Source organism: Sus scrofa, chromosome 7 (genome assembly GCF_000003025.6).
Source record: "Sus scrofa isolate TJ Tabasco breed Duroc chromosome 7, Sscrofa11.1, whole genome shotgun sequence".
NCBI classification, from domain to species: domain Eukaryota; kingdom Metazoa; phylum Chordata; class Mammalia; order Artiodactyla; family Suidae; genus Sus; species Sus scrofa.
The window spans coordinates 91,574,180-91,590,480 of record NC_010449.5 but is presented as its reverse complement, the minus strand read 5'-3'; the positions used below and the strand labels follow the sequence as shown (position 1 = coordinate 91,590,480).

Genomic DNA, 16,301 nt, shown 5'->3' with positions numbered 1-16,301 from the left:
TTTCTGTCTCCCTGCACTCTGTGCTGGGAAAATGCATCATCCATTTGGAAAAGAGGAAACTGCTTCTCAGAAGCAGCTTTTTGGATTTTTTTGTGAGTGCCTTCGGAGAGGAGAATGGGAGCTGGCACAGGCGTGTGTACCTCAGCTGCACGAGGCACAAGGGGATATCCCAAAGAAGGTGGAAGATATACTTCGGGCGCTGGTCGTATGTCCAAATCAGTGAGGTAAGGGACCTCTCTTCCTGCCAGTCACAGGGTAGGAGACACAAGCTTCAGTATTTGAGCTCTGGCCACTGTTGCTCACTCTCCTACTACCCTTTGAAGAATTAACAGAGGGGGAGTGTATTTCACATGTTCTGAAGTTTTGCCTCTATAATGCATGTGTATTTATTATTTGATCAGTTGGACTTTGAATTATCACCTGAAACTGCATTTAAACCAGGCCAGCAAACTGTGCCTGAAACCACCATTTCTTGTTTATTATCATCAAAGAAGAGGGCGCAGCTACGTTGAAAAGCATTTTCTTTGCCTCCAAAAGAGCAAACCCTGCTCCCTTCTTGCTTGTGAAATTGGAGATATTGTTGTAGCTTTAACAAATCCCTGAAAGTGAATTCACTGAAAACTTTTTATTAGAAATAGTTATAGGGAGTTCCTGTTGTGGCTCAACAGGTTACGAACCTGATTGGTATCCACGAGGATTCGGGTTCGATCCCTGGCCTTGCTCAGTGGGTTAAGGATCCAGCGGTGCCGTGAGCTGTAAGTGGTGTAAGCTGACAGCTGCAGCTCAGATTTGACCCCTAGCCTGAGAACTTGCATATGCCGTGGGTGCCGCCCTAAAAAGCAAAAAAGCAAAAAGGAAAAAAATAGTAAAGACTAGCAGGAGTTCCCTGGCGGCCCAACAGATTAAGGAGCATTGTCACTGCAGCAGCTCAGGTCACTGCTGTGGCACAGGTTCAGTCCCTGGCCCAGGAATTTTGTATGCTGTGGGTGTGCCAAGTAAATAAAAATAGTGAAGACTAAGAGTTACCCTTGTGATTCAGCGGTTTAAGAACCTAACATAGTGTCCATGAGGATATGGGCTTGATCTCTGGCCTTGCTCAGTGCCTCAAAGATCTGATGTTGCCACAAGCCGTTGTGTAGGTGGCAGATGCAACTAGCATCCATTGCTGCTGTGGCTGTGGCAAAGCTGTGGCTACAGCTCTGATTCAACCCCTAGCCCAGCAACTTCCATATTTTGGATGTGTGGTCATAAATAGAAAAAACAAATTAGTAAAGACTAAATAAGAACGTGGAAGTAGAATTGAGACCTTTTTTATCCTTTTTTTTTTTAAAAAAAATGAAAGCTGCAGCTCGGTTCTGGTTCTAGAAGAGAGCCAGCAGGTTTTATTTTATTCAACTGTCATATACATTCAAAACTTTCTCATGAGGGCAGTATCTTGCCAGCAGGTTTAAAACAGACTGAGCAATGAAATCTAAATCTTGGCTCACAGAAGAGAAAAGGTCAGTAGAAATTCTTTGTTTAAAAATTGTTTTCTTTTTATATTTTTCAGATGTGGACAGGACATCAACCCTCAAAGATTAGCCTGGATCTGGCTTCTTGTACTGGAAAAATGGTTGGCCCTGGAGAAGGTAAGTAGATTTATATTTCAGATTTTCTCCTAAGGCCAAGACTGAAAAAACTCCTTGGAAGGAGTTATGAAATTTCCCTTCTGTCTGTTACTTCCTTTATTTTGAGGTTTGTCATATTCCTCTCTCAGTATCAACAGGGAGAATGGCTTAAATTTTTATTGTTGCTCCTTATCTAAATTCATTTATTAAGTCACTAACCTACATTGGTATGTGCTACCATTTGAGGTTATACCATTGTGTTAAATACCACGGTGAGTCTTGTGCCTGAAAAGACCTTCGCAGAACTCAGTGAAAGTGACAAGATCATGAATAAAGTCTAATGCTCATAATATTCAAGTAATGGAGAATGGGCTGAGCTGAAACTTGGTCGTTCATCCAAAAATCTTATTTTAACTAGTCCAGGGCAACGAAATATTAAAAGATTTAAAAATTTCAATAATTTAACAACTCAGGTGAATTGAACTAAAAGTTACCAAATTTGAAAAAAAAGTGAGCAAATTAATTGCGAAAGAAAACTTAAGAAAGGGCTTTCCTCCCCCCCCCCTTTTTTTTGAGGAAAATTGCCATTCAGAGCCCTTGTAAAAGTATGTTAATTATCAGAAATTGATAACCGTTAAAAAAATTTCTTTGAGGTAATTTTGTATTCAACCTGAGACCGTAAGATTTAAGTGAGGAACCTCTGACTCAGAAGAGAAATGACTGATCCACAGTCACACCAGAAAGTTAGTTGGCAGAACTGGAGCTAGAAGTACCGTGTTCTGCCTTAAGAGTCCTCAGTTCTTCACTTTTTCTACCTCAACATTATTTTTGGCCTATAGAGACTTAAAAGTAAGAACCATAAGTTCTCTTTTTATGTAAATGTCTGTAATTTAGCCTAATTTTCTTCTTCACTTCTCTCAGTCATCAGAATGAATTTAATCTTTAGTTCTGCTTTTGCCAGATGCTTACCCTTCTTCAGGTAGCTGTCGGAAAGTAACGAGTTAACTAATCTAAATGCGTCTCTTATCCAGGCTTTTGGTGATGGTCTAACAAAGAGAAATGACAAAGAGTTCAGCAGGAGAGGGAAGAGAGAGAAGCAAAATTGAAAAAGAATCAACCCCTGACAGCAGACATTGACAGAACGTTGTAAATCAACTAAACTAAACTTTAAATTTTTTTAAAAGAGAGAAAAATAATCAACCCCAGGGTAATTAAGAATTGCCAAAAGTTTCAGATCTAAAAAGAGAAATTTTCAGCTAAAATATCCAATAGTATCTTTCAAGAGAAAAGAAAAAAAAGTCTTACTGTTACTGACTAAGGATCTTTTCAATACAGACATGGAATTTGTCAAACCCTCTGCTGAACTTTCACCGAAGCAGAGGGTATTTGCTTATTTTATGGCTGATTGGTGCTTGTTACATTTCTAGACAGTTACTCAACCGGATCAGGAGGTGGATTTCACTTCACTGGCTCCTTTTCACAGGCTGAGAGTTGTTTTTCCCAGTATTGAAGATCATTTGTTCCTTAAAGCTCCCATGCCTCAGTTATTTCAACAGTTGGGAGAATGTTTTGAACTTTATACAAGGACTTCAGGGAATTTTGAAATTTTTTGCAAGGACCAAGACTTCAGGTGCATTCTTGCAGTAGTTCTGTGAAGCCAGTCCTTATCCTGGAGTGGCCTTCATCTTCTGGGGACTTGCTGGCTGCTCCTTCTCCAGTCCCCCACCTGCTGCCAAAGGCTCCATCTTAATTATTCGTGGAAACAGTGATTCCGTTTTCCCTTTCTTTCATCCATTTTTGCCTTCTGCCTTTTTGACTTGTAGTGATTTATCTCTACAGATGTAAACAAAGATTTAGCTGTGGAGATATTCACTGCCATGCTGCTTCTAATAGAGGAAATAGAGGAAAAACAACTCCCATGTCCATAATATAGGACAGATGAATCTTTTTTTTTTTTTTTTTTTTGGTCTTTTTGCCTTTTCTAGGGCCTCTCCCGCAGCATATGGAGGTTCCCAGGCTAGGGGTCTCATCAGAGCTGTAGCCGCTGGCCTACACCAGAGCCAAAGCAACGCAGGATCTGAGCCACATCTGCGACCTACACAGCAACGCTGGATCCTTACTGAGCAAGGTCAGGGATCGAACCCCCAACCTCATGGTTCCTAGTCAGATTTGTTAACCACTGAGCCATGACAGAATTCCTGATGAATCTTTTTGTGAAATACCATGCCACTGTTAAAGTTATGTGGCATGTGAAATTTCACTGATGTGGAAGGATATTTACGTTCTACTATGTAGAAAAAAATTATTTAGAAAACAGTGTGTTTGGTACACATGCATAGATGTGCAGAAAATGGTCTAGGTACCCTTACAACATGGTAGTAATAATTCTCCTTCACTGGAAAGATTTTGGTTGGGGAGGGGGTATGTTTGCATTTACATGTTTGTCTGCTCTGATTTTTCTACACTGAACATGCCTTGCTTTTAGAGTAACAAAATCTGTGCTTAGAAACATTGAACAAGTTCTTTCCCATTTTAGGAATGTTAGTTGTTTAGGACCTTGCATATGCATAAAGTAATTTCACCAGTAAAAGAGATATAGGCTTGCTGTTCCCTCATGGCTGTGGCTCAGCAGGTTAAGGATCTGGCATTGTCACACTGTGGCTCTGGTTACAGCTGTGGTGTGGGTTTAATCCCTGGCCTGGGAACTTTAGTATGCCATGGGCATGGCCAAAAAAAAAAAAAAAAAAAAAAGAGAAAGAGAGGTGCAGTCTAGTCACTCTTTAGGATTTTAATGAAAGTCCTAAAATCTTAACCAGTTCTTTTAGGAAGAGCCTGCTCTCTGGTCTTATCTATTCCTTCCTCTTAGTCCACAGTAGAAGCATTCACTTTCAGCTTGCCAAAGTGAGTTTCCTCCACCACAAGCATTCAGATGGCATAGGTACATTAGGGAAGGCGTGGTAAGAAGGATTTTGGACCAAGAACATACTAGATCATGTTAGTAACTGATGTGATGATTAAATAAGTGTGATCTTATGTTCTAAACTTCACTTACATATACACAATCCTGCAGGTGCTTCTTGCCCTGACTTAGGAGACTTTTCAATAAGACCCATTTTCTGGAAGCTTTTAACCAACTGCATGATTTATAGGTATCTCAGATTTAAATCAGTATTAGTCAGGATTAGTCCCAGACATTCATCTTACTTGTATCTGGAGAAAGGGGATTATCATTTTAATTTTAAGGGCCAGATAAAGGGAAGTTATTGTGAAACAAACAGCTGCAGAACGAATCTTCCTTTATGCATTAGTCATCTCTGATGGCATGTCTCATTTCCATCATATTTTCCTTTTCATGCTTGAAATGATTGGAAAAATACATTCTTTACCAAAGGAAAAGGTGTTATTTTATTATTTATTTTTAATTTTTAATTTATTTTATTTTTATATTTATTATTTTATTTTTATATTTATTTTTATTTTATTTTTTACTTATATTTGGCTGTGGCATGCGGTGGCTTGATGTGGGATCTCTTGATGTGGGCTGCAAAGGTGAAAGCATTGAATCCTAACTGCTATTCCAACTGGGAACTCCCTAAAGATTATTTTTAAAAACATCCTGATGCCATAGCTTGGTTTGATTTATCGATTAAATGAGATTTAAAAAAACACATGAAGGAGTTCCCTGGTGGCTCCTTGGGCTAGGACCCAGCATTGCCACTGTTGCAACTCGGGTCACTGCTGTGGCATGGATTAGATCCCTGGCCTGGGAACTTCTGCATACTGTGGATGTGGCCAAAAAAAGCAAAACGAAAACACAAGAAAATATGGCACATAGTACCTGGCACATAATAAGTGTTTCATAAACATCATGACTCTTCCCTTTTACTTTATTTTCAACTGACAATGAATACCAAAACAGTGGGGTTGGGCCAGAAAAGGATCATGTGAGCCATTCCATCCTGGCTTCCATAACTGGGTGTTTTAGACACTGCAAGGGAGATTTTTTTGAAAAGGACATCAAGTTAGAGGGAAAAAACCACCTGAAATGAGCAAGATTTGGAGTTTGAGACCAACCAGTATGGGATTTAAGTGTTAGTATTTAAAAGGGGTATGTGTTCATTTAGCTGTTTTTGTTTATAAAGAAAAATGTCTGGGAGTTCCTGCTGTGGCACAGTGGGTTAATGATCTGGCTTGTCTCTGTAGTGTTGCTGGTTCCATCCCCAGCCCAGTGCTGTGGGTTAAGGATCGGGCGTTGCTGCAGCTGTGGCTTGGATTCGATCCCTGGCCCAAGAACTTCCATATGCCATGGGTGCAGCTGAAAAAGGAAAAAGAAAGGAAGGAAGGAAGAAAGGGAGGGAGGGAGGAAGGAAGGAGGGAAGAAAAGGAGGGAGGGAGGAAGGGAAGGAAGGAAGGAAGGAAGGGAGGGAGAAAAGTATCTGAAAACATACCATAGGATGTAATGGTCAAAAGTACTTTATCTTAGAGAAAAGAACAGAAATAAGATGAAATAGAAGTATTGACTTATAATTGTTAGCCAAAGCATACACCTAATCTCTGTTCTTCCTTATGATTCTTCTAGAAGTCACTCCCAACTGTTTTCCGGAGGAAGCTTGAGTTTCTTTTATTGTCAGAGGACCTCCCAGGTGGTATCCCAGAGGACATCCTCAAGGTGAGAGAGGGCCCCGGATCTGTGTATCCAGGGTTACAGCCACTCAACAAGCTCTGCTTTCACGGATCCAGCAGAGATAGGTCCCCAAGATGTTGGCTATACTCTGTTCTCAGACTAGGAAGAGTCCCCTTGAGGGGAATTTAGAGTCAGGGAAAACATACCTGATTGTAGAATTCCTAGTACTCATTATAGCTCAGGATTAAACTTTTTTTTTTTTCATTTCATGTAAAAGGAATACATAAATGGGATTTAAAGTAGGTGTTTGAATTTTCCACCAGTATGTGGTAGGGAGTGTAAAGGGAAAAAAAAACCTGATATGAATTTGTCAAATACTGTTTCTGTATCAGGTCCATTTAATATGTTATAGTTAATCCTCACAACCACCTTCTGGGAACAAATTCAAAATCTTAACTATATCTATACTTTAGCACCTGAGCCTCAATACTTTTTTTTTTTTTTTTTTGTCTTTTTGTCTTTTTGCCTTTTCTAGGGCCGCTTCTGCGGCATATGGAGGTTCCCAGGCTTAAGTGTCCAATCGGAGCTGTGGCTGCCGGCCAGAGCCACAGCAATGCAGGATCTGAGCCACATTTGCAGCCTACACCACAGCTCACGGCAATGCCAGATCCTTAACCCACTGAGCAAGGCTGGGGATCGAACCTGCAACCTCGTGGTTCTTAGTCAGATTCATTAACCACTGAGCCACGACGGGAACTCCTGAGCCTCAGTACTTATTTTCTCCATGAACTGACCACCAGCAAATTGAAGACATATTTACAGTAGGATTTAAGGTAGGGACTTTCACTTGTATTAGGTTAAGGGCTCATGGTCCTGTAACCATCTCGGAGGGAGTTAATGAAGAAGTGTCTCAGAGCCCCAAACATGGCAATGGTGCTAAAATGTTGAAAATAACCTACCAGACAAATTATAGGCAACAGAGGTCTTGTGTTTAAGAACTCATAGTCTAGTTGGAAAAGAAGGAGATACCTTCACGACACAATCATGTACTAAACCATATAGTGCTGATTTTAAGAACATTGAAAACCAATAAAGAGGGAAAGTTGTGTGGGTTGGAGATACTGGGGAAGGGTTTATGGAAGGATAAAGAATTGACTGTACCTGAGGCAGAGAGGGATCAATTAGGAGTATGTATTGATTTATACAACCCAGCATATGTAAAATAAATAACCAACAAGGACCCACTATATAGCACAGGAAACTATACTCAATATTTTATAATAAGCTATAAGGGAAAAGATGCTGAAAAAAATAGATACATATGTATGTATAACTGAATCACTTTGTACACCTGAAACTAACACAGCATTGTAACTGAACTATATATTTTAATCAAACAAAATAAAAAGAATGAGCTCTACCTGAAAACATGGTCAGAGTTTGGATCAAGGGGTAAAAACTGGAATATAATGTTTTTTTAAAAATTCAATGTAGGAGTTCCTGTTGTGGCTCAGTGGTACTGAACCTGACTAGTATGCATGAGGATGTAGGTTCAGTCCTTGGCCTTGCTCAATGTTGCCTTAAGCTTTGGTGTAAATCACAGACCAGACTTAGATCATCTTGAACCTGGCTAGTGTCCATGAGACTGCAGGTTCGATCCCTGACACAGTGGGTTAAGGATCTGGCCTTGCCATGAGCTGTGGTGTAAGGTGCATTGCTGTGGCTGTGGTGTAGGCCGGCAGCTGCAGCTCCAATTCGACTCCTAGCCCCTGGGAACTTCCATATGCTGCAGGTGCGGCCCTCCAAAGACAAAAAAACAAATTGAAGGTAAATGCCTTGAGATGGGTGTAATGTCTTATTACCCATTTATTATTACCTGGTCTGTAAGTTTGCAGTCCCTGATTTGGATTGACAGTTCACATTTTAGAGGCAATGGGGCTGGGGCTTAAGGACGGAAGCCTTGGGCAAATCTGTTTTTGCCTCAACCTCCTAATTTGAGGATATCCTCAAAATGATGATAATAGTAGTGTCCTCTTCCTAAAGCTGTGGTCAGGATTAATGTGATTAATTTTTCCGTGGAAAGGACCTGACACATACCACTGCAGTGTTCGCTGCCACCACTGCTATGTGTACACACACACGTAGATGTAAGAAAGAGAGGGACGTCTCTGTTAAGTGATAACATTCTGGACCTTCTCACCACCCATCCCTCTCTTTGTCCTCTGTTTAGGACCTGTATGCAGTCTTAGCCCAAGACACAGTCGACCCTGTGCTTGACAGAAATCAGAGGCAGGAGAGCTGGCCACCTTGGCTCAACTCGGAAGCTGTCTCTGTGCTCTGGGATCTCCTGAGGCAGGCCCCCCAGCCCGCACAGGCCCTGCTGGAGCTCCTGCTTGGGGAGGATGACGGCACAGGCCTCCGTGGCTGGCCTCTGCAAAAGGCGCTGGTGGACCTCATTCGAAAGGCACTGCGAGCTCTGCGGGGCCCTGATGCTGGGCCCACGGGGGTAGAGGATGCCATCTATGGAGCCCTGCGGACTCTGCGATGCCCTGCAGAGCCGCTGGGGGTTGAGCTGCGCCTCCTGTGTGAGGAGCTGCTGGAGGCTTGTGGGGCAGAAGGCAGCCCCCTGCGGGAGGAGCGGCTGCTCGGCTGCCTGCTGCACAAGGCCGGGCGGGGCCTGGCCTCCCTCTATGGTCACACCTACGCTGAGAAGGCCACAGAAAAGCCACCGCAGGCCACCCCCTCGGGAAAAGGTGTGTTCCCTGCCTTGCCTCTCCTTGTGTGTTGGTGATTGCACCCTGCCCAGCCCCTCTGACTTCCTAGAGCCTCCTGCCTTCCGTGTTGCTCGGGAAGTCTAATGGGAGAAGCTAGGCAAAATGAGCAAAATGTCCTTTTGCAAAAGCACGGATTTCTTAGTCTAAGATGGAGTGATGGAAAGAGAGGAAGTAATAGTTGGAGTTCCCGTTGTGGCTCAGTAGGTTATGAACCCGACTAGTGTCCTTGAGAATGCAGGTTCAGTCCCTGGCCTTGCTCAGTGGTTTAGGGATCTGGCGTTGCCATGAGCTGTGGTGTAAGTTGCAGATGTGGCTCAGATCCCGAGTGGCTGTGGTTGTGTTGTTGGCCAGCAGCTGTGGCTCCAATTTGACCCCTAGCCCCTGGGAACGTCTGTATACCACAGGTGTGGCCCTAAAAAGCAAAAAAAAAAAAAGAACAAGGGAGGGAGAGTAACACAGGGAAGAACTTTTCAGAGAGAAGTAAAGAAGCTCTAAGATAGAAGTGTCAAAATCCTGGTTAACTTCTCAAAAGCATGAACTCTCACATCACCTGGTTTTCCAGATGGGCTCAAGCTTAGGGAAAAAAAGAGTTTCAGTTCCCCAGTTACCCTCTCCACTTTGATTTTCAGTCTCACCGGATCATTTAGATCCTGATCGGGCAATGCTAGCACTGTTCTCCCATCCTGACCCAGCCCAGGCCTGGAAATTGGCCTATTTCTATTGCCTGAGCAATAGCAAGCACTTCCTCGAGCAGATCCTGGTAAGTCAAACTCAATGATTCTCCATCACACAAGTACCCTGGGGTTCCCTCCAAGCTTCTCCCTGCCTCATTTCTCTCCCACTCATTTATGCAACACAAAGCGGTTCAATTAGTAGGGAACCATTTGTTTTCTGTCCATCCCACAGTTCCAGAAGGCTCCGAGAACCAGTACCATTCAGACTTAGAACTGCTGGTGTTTTATATCAGTCCCTTGGCAGGCTCTGAAACGTTAGATCGGTGTAAGCTTTCTTGGGTGTCAGGAAGAAAAGACAGTGGCAGAATTATGTTACCTAGCTGACAAGGAAACCCAGTTACTCTTAACCATCGCCGTCTAGTTTAATTCAACAGCTCTTTTTAACCTCATTCTGTGTGCTGGGCACTAGGATATGGGGTTACAACAGAAGTCAGTCCCTGCCTTCAAGGAGCTTATAGTCTAGGATTTTTGAGAACATTTTTTTACTCAACTGGCTGCTCTGTCATGATGGAAACCTCCCTTCTGTACTGAAAAGCTTCTTATCCTGATGAGCAGCAAGTCCCCAACCCTGCCTCCAGCAGCCTCCTCTGGCTTACAGGTGACAGCCCTCACACTGTTGAAGGAGGAAGACTTCCCGAGTCTTGGCTGCCTGCTCGATAGGGAATTCAGGCCTCTCAGTCGACTGCTCGTGCTCCTGGGCTGGACGCACTGCCAGAGCCTCGCATCCGCCAAGAAGCTGCTCCAGACACTGCACAGGACCCAGGTAGGTCGCACTCTGCAGCCCAAGCTGCTCTGGAAGTGAGCGCAGTGGGGCTTTGGGCTGAGGCAGAAGGCAGGGTTTTGAAATTGCTCAGGATCTCTGACCCTAGGTGCCTGAATGAGCATCTCTCTCTTGTCCCGTATCGACACAGGACCAAGGCTGTGATAAGCTCCTCAGGGATGCCTGTGATGGGCTGTGGGCTCACCTGGAGGTCCTGGAGTGGTGTGTACAGCAGAGCAGGTATGGCCCTGTGCAGCCAGGCCCCGTCCCGCCATTGGGCACACCTGACCCATGCTGTCCAGTGTGGTCATCTCAAGACATCTTCCCCGTAAAGGTTTTGCCTTGGCAGTGTTAACCAGCAACTAATAATTGTTCCAACTATTAAACCAGGAAAGAAACCTAAGTAATGGTTATCTTTACCATGGCCATAAGATCATAACTAGAGGAGTTCCCGTCGTGGCGCAGTGGTTAACAAATCTGACCAGGAACCATGAGGTTGCCAGTTCGTTCCCTGGCATTGCTCAGTGGGTTAAGGATCCAGCGTTGACTTGCTGTGGTGTAGGTCGCAGACGCGGCTCGGATCCTGTGTTGCTGTGGCTCTGGCATAGGCCGGCAGCTGCAGCTCTGATGAGACCCCTAGACTGGGAATCTCCATATGCTGCAGGAGCAGCCCTAGAAAAGGCAAAAAGCCAAAAAAAAAAAAAAAAAAAAAAAAAAGATCATAACTAGAGAATAATTTAAGGAATGACAGTGATAAACAGAACAAGAACTCAGGGTTGCTGAGCATTTCCTGTACACCAGGCATTGCTCTCAGCTCTTTACATGATGATTTCACTCAAGCATGACAGTCATCCTGTGAGGGAGAGACCGGTATTGTCCTCGTTTTAAAGCTGGGGAAACTGAAGCCCAAAGGTGTTCAGTAACCTGCCCAGAGTCACACAGCGAGTGAGTATGGTCCACAGTCCTAGCCACGTGTTATCCCAGATCAGCTTGTTCAAACAAGTGCCTTTTGAAACATGTGCGAGGCCCTGTGTCTCCCCGGTAACTTAGCCCTGGGTCTTCCCTTGACCTAGATTCCTTTTTTTTTTGGTCTTCATCCACCTTACCACTTCCTGAAATTGAGGGGGGAGAGGGAGAATTGACGAGGGGCCCTGAATCAAAGGAAAGCCAGAGACGCTCGTGTCAGCTCTCAGCTGGGAACAGTGCAGAAATGTGGGCCCTTTCTAGACCCTACTGAGCACAAAGACCCTGTCCTGGTCCTTTCTAGACAAGTAAAGCCGACTCGATGGATGGTCTTCTCTGAGGGCAAATAAATGCTATCCTCTGCCATAGGCCAACTAAAATTAAGGGTTTGGGGAAGTGAAACCTGTGGTTTTAAAGGCCAGAGAGAAAGATGAAGGGGGAGTAAAGAGAGTTCCCTGGTAGCCCAGCAGTTACAGATTCAGTGTTGTCACTGCCCTGACTTTAGTTCGATCCCTGGCCCAGTAACTTCTGCATGCCACAGGCACAGCCAAAAAAAGAAAAAGAGGGAATGGAGATGGGTCTTTCTCAACGCACTTATATAACCTGCCTCCCCTTCCATCCTCCCAACTTTCCCTTTCAGCAACCCCATACCAAAGAGAGATCTCTTGTGTCATTTACATGGTGGAGACAGCCACTCAGTGCTCTACTCTCTCCATCATCTGACGCACCTGCCAGCCCTCAGGGAGGAAGATGTTCTCCAGCTCCTACAGAAGGTGCCAGCCAAGGACCCCCAGCAAGAACACGGTAAGCTGCCAATGGAGTGAGTACCCTGGGCAAGATTCCCTTTTAGGACAATCTTGCATGTTTCTTTCAGCACAAGATTTCTCTCGATGTGATTGCTGGCGTCTATCAAGATGAGTGGTCCAGCAGGTACCCTCAGAGTTAGTGCTCTTTGCCCCAACCAGAGTATGGGATAGAGGGATATCCTCTCCTTTCTCAGTGAGGCACAGGGACTCCTATGAACCTTTGTCCTCATGCAACCAGCCCCGGACTGCTGGCTTATCCTGATTCCACTAAAATTAGGAACTGCCCCCTGAATTCACAGCGTTGTCATTGGCAATATTGATGCAAATGCCAGGTAAGTCTCTCCATGCATCACAAGTTTTCTCATGGCACATTTTGTGCCCTCATTCCCTTCCATATCTTCTAACTCTATTCAGCAGATAAAGAATCTTTATTTTAGGAAATTCTTTTTAGAGTTTTTCTTTTAGAAGACTTGCCTGCAACAGTAGCAAAGCCTTGTTTTAACCTTAGATCTTTGCTTAAAATTCAAGTCCCCATTAACAAACGCTTTCTTTTTGCTCTCAAAAATCACATAGTATAATCATAACGTGCCTCATCTTTGGGAGAAACAGACTTTCTCATGTGATAGTAGGTATTTCTCAGCCTAGATGTTGCTTTGATTTAATTTTTAAAAGGACCTACCACTAAATGTAAAACTAGTATTAGTACACTGTATTTTTTTTTTCTGGAAAGGTAGGCAACTTATTTAGCAGATATTCTAAAAAACCTGGAACCCTCTGTTTTCTACATACAAGTTCTAAAGACTTCAGAAGAAGTATTTGAAATCTACCCCTGGTGACCTATCAGAAGACACTTAGAACTTGGAAAAGAAGAGTAATAATTGCACTGGGACTAGGGGTGTGGCAAGAGAGGCATTTGGGGCAACTCCCTCTCTCGGTGCTTGCAAGTCCTGGCCCTAGGCAATAAAGCCTCTAGAGGTCAAGGCCATAGAACAGTATTGACCTTGTTCTGCTTATTACCCTGCCCTTGGCAAGGCCAAGCTTCTTGAAAGTAATCTCTAGGAAGCCTGTGCATAAAGGGGCTTGTTGCAACATTATGGTAGCAAAGCATCCCTAAAATGATGATACACTTAAACACATATACATGTATACAAAACTATTAAAGGGGTTAAACCAGAATGTAGCAGTGGTTGTGTTCAGCTGGTGGGATTATGGGTGATATTTTTTCTTCTTTTTGCTGTATTACCTTTAATGTTTTTTCTTTGAACAGGTTGTACTTTTGCCACAGAAAAAATTAGGGCTATATTAAGGTGCTTGGAGAGTTCCTATGGTGGCTCAGTGGGTTAAGGACCCAATGTAGTCTCCATGAGAATGTGGGTGTGATCCCTCGCCTCGCTCAGTGAGTTGAGGATCTGTTGTTGCCACAGGCTACACTGTAGATCACAGATGTGGCTTGGATCTGGCATTGCTGTGCCTATGATGTAGCCAGCAGCTGCAGCTCCAATTAGACCCCTAGGCCAGGAACGTCCATGTGCCACAGGTGTGGCTGTAAAAAGGAGGGGAAAAAAAAAAAAAGATACTTAGGGCTTCCATAAAGATTATAGTTCCCTCCTTTCCTCCTGAAGCTCCAAAAAAATATTTTAATGACATATTTTAAATTACTAAAGAAGTATAAGGAATTTCAACAGGGTTTGTTTTTTTTCCCATGGTGTCTGTTTCAGTGCTTTCCTAACAATACCAAGTATTTTAACTATTGTGTTACCTTTGCTCTCTTGTTTCTCAATCTAAACACATTTTAATCCTACCTCTTGAATAATGTGGCATTCTAAAGGTGGATTAATCATTTACTTTAAGTTTTATTTTTTTTTAAAAGGAAAAACAGTATTTTAAGAAGTGTAAGGGAAAGACTTGTTAAACAGCCTTGAAGCCTTGTCTGAACGGATGTGTAGAAGGGAGGTTGGTGGGGAAAAGGAGACAGAGGGACTGCAAGTTGTTGAGCTGGAAAAAAAGGCCTAGAAGGGATGCAGATCAAACTGCCAGGAAGGAGAGAGGGTGAGAACACCCAGGGGACCAGCAGAGTGGCGTCTCTTCGCTTCAGCCGTAAACTTGCAGCCCTGGCTGAAAGAAGCAGGTCTAAAGTTCTGCCTGGTTCTCTCTACAATTCAGATTCCGCTGAAGCCCCGGTGCCCGCGCACCTGAGCAGGTGTCAGAACCTGACACTCTACCAGAGCTTCTGTGCCATGAAGTATGCCATCTATGCCCTCTGTGTGAACCAGCACCAGCACATGCAGTGCCAGGAATGCAAAGACAGGCCCTCTGAGGACCTGGCCTCGGCGGCGGAGCCAGCGAGCGATTCTCTCTCCTCCCCAGGTACCGAACCAGCCCCCCACCCCTTCCCTAGCCAGAGTTGGGGACAGCGTGTGCCTGGAGCTTCTTTGTGTAGGATCCCTCTTCTACCAGGCTTGGGGAGGTGGCCTCGATTTTATTATGCCCAAGAATAATTTTATCCTTTTATCAACTTCGTGAATCAGATGGACGTGGAGAAAGCAAGTGATTTACATAAGTCCTAACAGTGTTTTCCAAATGCTTTATTTTATTTTAAAATTTTTTTTTTTTTTTTGTCTTTTTGCCTTTTCTAGGGCCGCTCCCGCAGCATATGGAGGTTCCCAGGCTAGGGGTCTAATCGGGGCTGTAGCCACAGGCCTACACCAGAGCCACAGCAACGAGGGATCTGAGCCGCATCTGCAACCTACACCACAGCTCACAGCCACGCCGGATCCTGAACCCACTGAGCAAGGCCAGGGATTGAACCCGCAACCTCATGGTTCCTAGTCGGATTCGTTAACCCCTGCACCACGATGGGAACTCCCCCAAATGCTTTTTTTTAAAAAAAACTCCAATCCATAGTAAAGAGCGTTTTATATCACTCTAGTCTACACTGGGTATGTAATTTCCACTTGTATGTGGGCATATGTGTGTATAAGTGATGTGTAGACTGAAATGAGTTTTGTACTTCCAGAGCACACTCCTAATTGTTTTTCTTTTTTATTTCATTTTTTTTCAAATACTGTCATTTAAGTCAGCGTCATGGGTCGCAGCCTAAAGTAGAAAGAATCTCCTGTCCTATTCTCTCATTTTTCTTGCCCTCTGTGACCAGAGAGCAGTCAGTTATCTCTCCCATGCAGCTTTGGAATAGACCTTGCACTCTAAGTGTGGTCGTTTTTAACCAGTGAGTATTTCTTAAAAGATCTAGGTAGCAGTGAGTGAAAACAGAAATTAAAGAGTAAGGAGTCTTGAAGTTCCCGTTGTGGCTCAGCAGTAACAAACCCGACTAGTATCTTGGAGGACTCCAGTTCAATCCCTGGCCTTGCTCCATGGGTTAATGATCCAGTGTTGGCCGTGAGCTGTGGTGTAGGTGCAGATGCAGCTTGGATCCTGTGTTGCTGTGGTGTAGGCCAGCAGCTGCTGCAGCTCGGGTTTGGCCTCTAGCCTTGGAACTTCCATACACCTTGAGTATGGCCCTAAAAAGCAAAAAAAAAAAAAAAAAAAAAGAGAGAGAGAGAGTAAGAAGTCTCCAGACTGCCTTCATTCTAGGAACTGAAATATGGAGTGCTCCTCAGATATGAGGAATGATGTAATATTAAAAAAAAAAAAAAAAAACTACAGAAACACAGGAGTTTCTGTTGTGGCTCAGCAGGTGAAAAACCCAACATACTGTTTGTGAGGATGTGGGTTTGATCCCTGGCCTCACTCAGTGGGTTAAGGATCTGGCATTGCCACACACGGCTGCATAGGTCACAGGTGCAGCTGGATCCAGGGTGGCTGTGGCTGTGGGGTAGGCCAGCAGCTGCAGCTCTGATTCAACCCCTAGTCCAGTACTTCCATATTCTGCAGGTGTGACCCAAAAAAAAAAAAAAAAAAGGCAGAAACAAAATAATGTGTTCAGTGAGCTGTACTTTTAATTAGGGAAACAAGAACTTTCTGCAAATCATGAAAAGACATGTCTCAATAGCCCCTCGTTCATCTGGCTGTAACT

At 43.9% G+C, this 16,301-nt stretch overlaps 1 protein-coding gene across 1 annotated transcript in view; it reads left to right on the top strand.

Moving 5' to 3' along the window:
• The window catches only part of ZFYVE26 (zinc finger FYVE-type containing 26), a 72,037-nt gene continuing 55,736 nt past the window's right edge, over positions 1-16,301 (top strand). Inside the window, 9 exon segments of the mRNA XM_021099396.1 lie at positions 1-218; positions 1,543-1,628; positions 6,187-6,276; positions 8,462-8,984; positions 9,635-9,765; positions 10,338-10,502; positions 10,651-10,739; positions 12,103-12,266; positions 14,432-14,635. Of these exon segments, the coding sequence (XP_020955055.1) occupies positions 32-218; positions 1,543-1,628; positions 6,187-6,276; positions 8,462-8,984; positions 9,635-9,765; positions 10,338-10,502; positions 10,651-10,739; positions 12,103-12,266; positions 14,432-14,635 (1,639 nt within the window). The 5' untranslated portion in view covers positions 1-31.